The following is a 6,984-nucleotide window of genomic DNA, read 5'->3' as shown; positions in this document are numbered from 1 at the left end:
GGAGACATGGATTAGCTAACAAACTGCTGTGTAGCAGACACTCAGCAGAAGGCAGGATGAACAACTGAAATGAAATTATGTGATGTTTGCATATAAAATAAGAACAGCTCCAGATTCTGCTCTGGTCCTCCCCTTGTGCCTGTTCTCCGTCTCAATTGGTACCAAATAAGGAGCTTGTGTGTAATAACTGAGTGCTTTGACATATCATCGCCAAAGTGATTCTTCTTTTTGCAAAAATCACCACTTTTTTGTTGAAAGATGATTTAGGCAAAAAAACAAACAACCAAAAAAATCACTTTTGGCAAAAATGACTTATGCCATTATTTTTGGAAGGTGATGATATGAAATATTTAGTTTGAACTTAGCGATGATTTTACTTTTATTGACAGTTTTCTTATTTTGCTTTACACTGGTGGGTAAATCTTAGAGATTTCATCCTCACAGCTCAACTTCAAATAATTTTAAATCATAAAAAAAAGTAAATATAATTATATTTTTTGAGGAATTCTGAGTACATTCAAGAAATCAAAGCTAAATTTCTAAATTATATTTCAGAGCACAAAAGAAATCAGAACATCATCAGCGATTTATCGGACAGGTACTTCAGACTTTTGGCTTAATTTGCAACTACACAAATAAAAATATACGAATATAACTAAAAGTACTTTCCAGATATTTAAAAATAATAAATGTTTTGCCCTTTTTATTGCTATTACACATCAATCATGATCAATTAAATAGTGATTAACCAGCGATTGGACCTTAAACGTGACTCAGATGATCTCTTTCCACTGATTGTGAGACTTCAAATGGATGGACCTCTGTTGATTAACTTTAAAAGAGAATATTTATGTTAATGTTAAATAGCTTTCATCTGTTTGTTATTATTTGGTAAAAAAATCAGATTTCACTTTGACATTAAAGGGTTAAAAAAAAATTATGAACACTTATAAAAAAGTTAAAACCTCCAATAGTATGAATATGTTTAATAGGCACTGTACTGTATATCTGCTGACATACTTTTAACTTAAAGCCATATTTAAACTCAACAGTATCCCACTTTGTCTGACTTTAAAATAATTAAAACATAAATATTTTTATTGTCAACCAGGAAACTGCTTTCTGTCAAAAGCTTGATTTCAAAATAAAAAATAAAACCTTGTTCGCTGCGATCCTTTCTGAATCTGTAGATTTGAAATTTATTCACTTTGTGCAATACCTTTAAGGACAATGTGACTGTACACTCATAAAACAGGATTTACAGTTAGCATGCTTCGCCTTGATGCCGTTTTCAAACCTTCGTTACGGTTTGGACGTGGATGAGGTTTGATGTTGCAGCTAAAATGCTTCAGAAATCAGTTAAGGTCCAAAAAATCCTGATTTTTGTTTCTGAGCTGATATGTCCAGTCGGAACGCGATTCCCCCCAAAGTGTCCAGACTATTCCTGCTTTCATCGTCTGCCAGGTCCGTCCTGAACACCAGCATAGCCATAACACACTCCCAGTAAGGAAAGGTCTGCCAAGTCCTTCGAGTGCGAAACCCACATGTGTTTCTGTCCGTCTGTCCCTCCGGACGTTTCTTTTTTTTTCCCAGCTCAGGAATGTAGTCCCTCCCTGTCACAGAAGCACAGAGGCTTTTGTCTTTGTCCGTATCCGTTCAGATCGGTTTCCCTCCTGGCTTTCTGAATCCACGCTTGCTTAGCATCCACGCTGTCGGCATTCAGCTCAGCAGGGCTGCATGTTGCTGCCGCTGCCGCCGCTGCTGCTGCACAGTCCACTGTAGCGCAGAGCTGCAAGCAGACCAGAAGCTGTTACACCCCCTTAAAAAACGGATTTCTGCCTCACGGTTTCTTAGAGTTGGAGGGAGAAAAAGGCCAAAATAGAAAGAGGAAGGTGAGGAAGAGTCTCTAAAACCAGTACAAATCCTTGCTTTTATCCTGCGCCTGCAGACCTGAGAAAGATGAGAAAGAAAGGGAGGAAGAGCGAGACAAGATAAAGGCAAGAAAAGGAAGATTAGACACTGACAAAAGGTTGTTGATAAAAGCAGTAGGAAGTGGCCCGAGGCGAAGAAGGAGAAAAAAGCAACAGCAGCAGAAAATGGAGCTGACAGCTGGAGTGAAGATGCCGACTGACGGACGTTTTGTTCGTTAAAAGCACTTTGTGTAAGTCGACCCGACGGACAGAAAAAGATTTTCATTTAATTCTAGTTTTACACCATAGCTGTGATTACATTAAACTTATAATCGCACAAATTGGTTCATAAGTTCACTTAATGGAAACATGGAAATTTAGGAGAAAAACTCAAGTTTTCACGCTGGGATGCATTGAAGTTGACAGTTATTTTGCAAAACTGCAAAGGAAACACTTTTTTTCTCTTCACACGAGTCACATGATCAACAGCCGGATGTTACTACTGGCGAAAACGACAAAGAGGAAGATGACAGGAAGAGGCATGTTTTTAGTGACTTATCGTAACTTATTCATGTGGGATTTTAATGCCGTTTCTTATTTAACAGAAACGTCATAATTGTGCAATTGTGTTTTTTTTTAAATTAGTGGAATATCGACAACGTTTTGCTAAAATGTGTTTGGTCGAGAAAGCAACTGCTAAAATTTGATGCAACTTCATTTTTGTTTAAATTTCATGAAGAAGGAAGTTGTGCTTAGTGTTTTCTTCAGTGTCTTTTCCTGCAGTAGCTTACGCCCAGTAGCTGTTCACTCAAACTGAGTTCTCCGATTTCTGCAGGAAGTAAGATACTGCCTGTTAATTTCTCTGTCACACAACCCCAGCTGAAACACTGAACTATCCCTTTAATGAAAGATGTCGACTGATTTCTGAGGATTCACGTAACGTACCTGTGTCTATGTTGAGTCCGATCTCCGCTCCAGCTCCGGCGAAGGCGCCGCTCCAGGCCGACCCCGTCCCCGACTCCCCCTTCCCGCCGAGGTCGCAGGGCGAGGTGCTGGGCCCCGGCACCGAGCTGCCCGACGACAGCCGGTGGTGCGACCTCACCGAAGGCACCAGCAGGGAGCCGTACCTCGGGTCGAACGCCGCGCCGTACATCTCGTGGACGCCTGGGCGAGAGTAGGCTGAGCTCTGAGCGCTAATGGCGCCCCCTAGCGAATAAGGGTGGTGGTGGTGATGGTGGTGGTGCGACGGGTGCCAGGTGTCGGGGCTGGGCTGGTGGAGGTGGCTGTGCAGGGAGCTGGAGGAGTAGGGGTCGGCAGGGAAGGAGATGTCTGCGTGGGGGGCGGACAGAGCGCCGCCCAGCGTGGAGGAGACCGCCGGCTGGTAGGAGCTGTTCCAGAACGACGGAGGGAAACTCCTCTGACTCATGGGGAAGGAGCCGTCTGAGAAAACCCAAATCATGGAGTCACTTCAAAAAACATTCCGTAAAATGTTTAGGAAAGACAAAACGCAGTCCGAAGAACTCAAACTTCTAAATATTCAAATTCTGCATATTTTTGTGCGTTCATTTGTTTTTCTGCTGCTTCTAAAAACAGAACAAGTGCTTAAAAATCAAACTGGATGTTTCTTGGTAATAAGTTAATGATTTTTGGCGTCTGGAAAATGAGCCATTTCAAAACCCTTCAAAATGTGTTACAAATCAGCAGGCACTGCACCGTTGCCTACTAACCCCAGTAGACGTCGGCTGTTACCTAGCAACCCACGCTGAACTCCAGCACATTTTTGTTAGCTGATTTTACTGTTGTACAATGGCTGCTGGAAAAGACAAGTGTGTTGTTGTTGTTGACTTAACCATCCAGAAACCACTGGCTGAATTCTTGTTGGTTGTGCAGAAGGCTCAACTAATGCTTTTCATAGATATACGGTTGTGTAATTGTGCATCTGTTTGCTGCCATTTTCATGTGTGAGTGTAAACGTTGAGGTTTAAGAAGCCTAATAAAGTTTACCAAGTTGAAGAGCCTAATAAATAAATAAATGAGTATATAAATGTATAAGGAGTTTAAATATAAAGCTTTATGTATCAATTCTGCAGTTTCTTAAAATGTATTTATACCAGCATTTGGGAAGCAATGAAAAATCTAAGTTTTCTCTGAACAGAGCAAATCTACTTGTTAAATCTGAAGTTAATTCAGTTACATAAAAATAAAATGTAATTTTAAAGGTTTTGTGCAAACGCATTTAAAAAGTAAACCTCACTGTGGTTTACAGTGAAAAAATATATCTTAGTACAATTGTTTTAATCAATTTGTCGTTATTTGAAAAGAAAAGCTTGATTTATAGCGTAAAAATTGTTTATATGAAGCATAAAGATAGAGCAGTAAGAGGATAAATCTGGGATTTATGCAAATCTGCAAACAGAAAACAAATTAACATCATAAAACCTTTAAATGTATTTTATCAAGAGCTGCAGATTGGAAAAGGTCAAAGTTCCTGTGATCGGTTCTGATCGGTGATTAGCAGGTCAAAGGCAGAAAAGGTTGAATATTTTTCTGTCTAATAACCAAAAGCTTGAATTATCAAATGATTGAGTTTAATATAAAACAAATAAAGATTAGAGACGCAGGCCTGGATAAAGAATCAATAAAAGAATCTTATAATCCCTTAAATTTCTGTTGGATCCAAAACAACCTCCAACAGAAAAACTGTAGCACATTATTTTCTCTGCTACATGTTGACTTTGTTAAAGGAAAAAGAAATTGGACTCAATCATTATTTTAATTTGCAGCTCACAACTCAAAGAAAACAAGAAATTGATCGATTAGGGAAACCCTGATCGATCAATTTCTGTGCCGATAAACTGCTCTGAAATCTGTCTCACTGCACAAAGCAGCAGTGATAAATCAGGAGTTTTCTTGTTTTATTCCTATACTTTGGGCTTTAATGAGACTCTGTTTTTAATCAACTCATTTGGTTAAATAAAAGGTTAAGTAAATATCTTTTCCTCTTGTCACTTACAGATTTTAAACACAATATCTAAAATGTTTGAATAGATAAATTAGTTTCTGAATCAAATCGTGATACTAAAAATCAAATCGGACGACACTGAAAGATTTCCAACACTGTATTGTTCAGTTTTGGTTGAATTACGGCTCTGAATATGTAGTTTTTCTGCAAATAGCCTTTTTATTGAGTCTGTGTACTCCAGTTAAAGATTAATTGATCACTAAAATAGTTGATGATTATTTTAATAATCGATTAATCGTTTCTGTCCCACAATACTTCTTCTGTTTGCACTAAAAACTGATTTAGATGTAAATGTTGGACTTAAAACCATCGTATGGCTGCAGTGTTGAAGTAGAAACCGACTCCAAGTTCAGCTGGACTCCGTTTGCAGATTATTGAAGTTGGTTGAACCGGCTGAACGGCGGATCCACGAACCTCTGGGCGCCTTGTTCCCGCTGGGCGTCGGGTACGCGCTCGTCTGGCTGAGGGCTCGGCTGAAATGCTCGTCCACCACCGTGCTGATGTCACCCTGGTAGTAGGTGAACAGGACGCAGCGGGAGCTCAGGTACTCGGCGCCCGGCGGCAGCTCCTTGTCCTCCTCTTTGATGGCCGGCGGCCCCGAGGGGCCGAGTCGGCTGCTGAGCTCCTGGGGGTTTTCCATTTTGGAGTAGAAAGCCAGCTTCTGGAGTAAAAACAGACATGCATCATGTGTGTTCTTGTTTGTTTTGATGCAACTTACTGCCTGTTATTATTGCCAACCTAAAAAAAACCTTGACCTCTGACCTGCAAACCTCTTAGAGGTTTATTTCAGGATCTGATGACACGGGTGACGTTTAGTTTGAATTCCACATCTAATACCGACACAGAAACTTTGAAATGATTTGTTTCCTGATGTTTTTAACGTGCAAGTTGGTGAAATCAGTTTTGCTGCTTATATTTTCTGATTAAAAGCCAAAATGTACGCAGGATTCTTAAACATGCATGTGGAAATATTCTGTGAAAATAAAGAATCAGCCGTGAAACTGTTCATTATGACGACGGCGGGTGTTTAGGTGGCGGACGGAGTGAGTCTTCACACTATGTGAAACATGTCTGCATGTTGACTGAGAGTTTTATACAGAGAGAGAAAAACTTGTAAAAAGTCTGAACAGACCAGAAAACAGACACAAATCTAAAATATTTACAAACTAGTTTTTATTTTACATGCAATTAGCCTTAGTACTCCTGCCTTACAGCTATATAGATTAGCTGGATGTATTTACTATGATATATATTTTAAATGCATAAAACTTCGAAATACTGCATTTAATAATCGTTTTATTTTAATATTCTTAACTTATGCAACAAGACATAAATAAATGAAAAACTGTGTCAAATCTGACTGATTAGCTTGCAGATAATTACATTTTTTATTCATTAAAAGTATTTTAAAACTATCCACCAACCCAGTTTTACATGTTCAGTAACTTCTTTAAGTTGAAGAAAACGTCTTTTTATGACCTTATGATGAAGTTTTAGACGGATTTGAACCGCTGGTCACTTAAAAAAAAAAACAATCTAAACTGAGTTTAATTAAGATCATGAATTTAGACCGACGTGAAGAGAAGCCGTGCGGAAATGCAGCGTACCTGGTGGTGGTAGGGGCTGTAGGAGCTGAAATAAGGCTGAGGACCAAACACTTGGTACATCACATCCAGGCAGTTCATGGCGAACAACTCACGAAGAAGAACCAAGCGTCATCGAGACGCTCAGGTCGGACGGAGAGACGGAATCGGTAAAGTCCAAGCCGGTGCTCAACTCCTCTGCGCGCTCTGCGCTCCTTACGCGCAGTACTGCAGCCCGGACCCGACAAGGAGCGACCCCACGGACCCTCCACCTCCCACAGCACGCGCACACACCCACCAATCAGGAACCAGAGCTCCACCTCTGCCTTAATGGGCTTTTAATTAGGAAACATGAAACAAATCAGAAGCTGCAGCTGCTCCAAACTTTTCCAGTAAACGTTTGAAGGTATTATTTTTTTTACCCTCAAATGATTCCACTTGTTTTAAATTTGTGCACTGCTCATTTCTG

General features: G+C 40.0%; 1 protein-coding gene across 1 annotated transcript; it reads right to left on the bottom strand.

Moving 5' to 3' along the window:
• Positions 1-949: 949 nt before the first annotated feature.
• On the bottom strand, positions 950-6,730 carry LOC102221064 (transcription cofactor vestigial-like protein 2). Its single transcript, XM_014471548.2, is given in 5 exon segments — positions 950-1,741; positions 1,743-1,789; positions 2,856-3,350; positions 5,347-5,593; positions 6,540-6,730. Coding segments are annotated over 5 exon segments (1,014 nt in total). The 5' UTR covers positions 6,618-6,730; the 3' UTR covers positions 950-1,594.
• Between the last annotated feature and the right edge of the window lie 254 nt (positions 6,731-6,984).

Source organism: Xiphophorus maculatus, chromosome 15 (genome assembly GCF_002775205.1).
Source record: "Xiphophorus maculatus strain JP 163 A chromosome 15, X_maculatus-5.0-male, whole genome shotgun sequence".
In the NCBI taxonomy this organism is placed as follows: domain Eukaryota; kingdom Metazoa; phylum Chordata; class Actinopteri; order Cyprinodontiformes; family Poeciliidae; genus Xiphophorus; species Xiphophorus maculatus.
The sequence above is the reverse complement of the archived record's forward strand: the minus strand, read 5'-3'. Positions and strand labels throughout refer to the sequence as shown.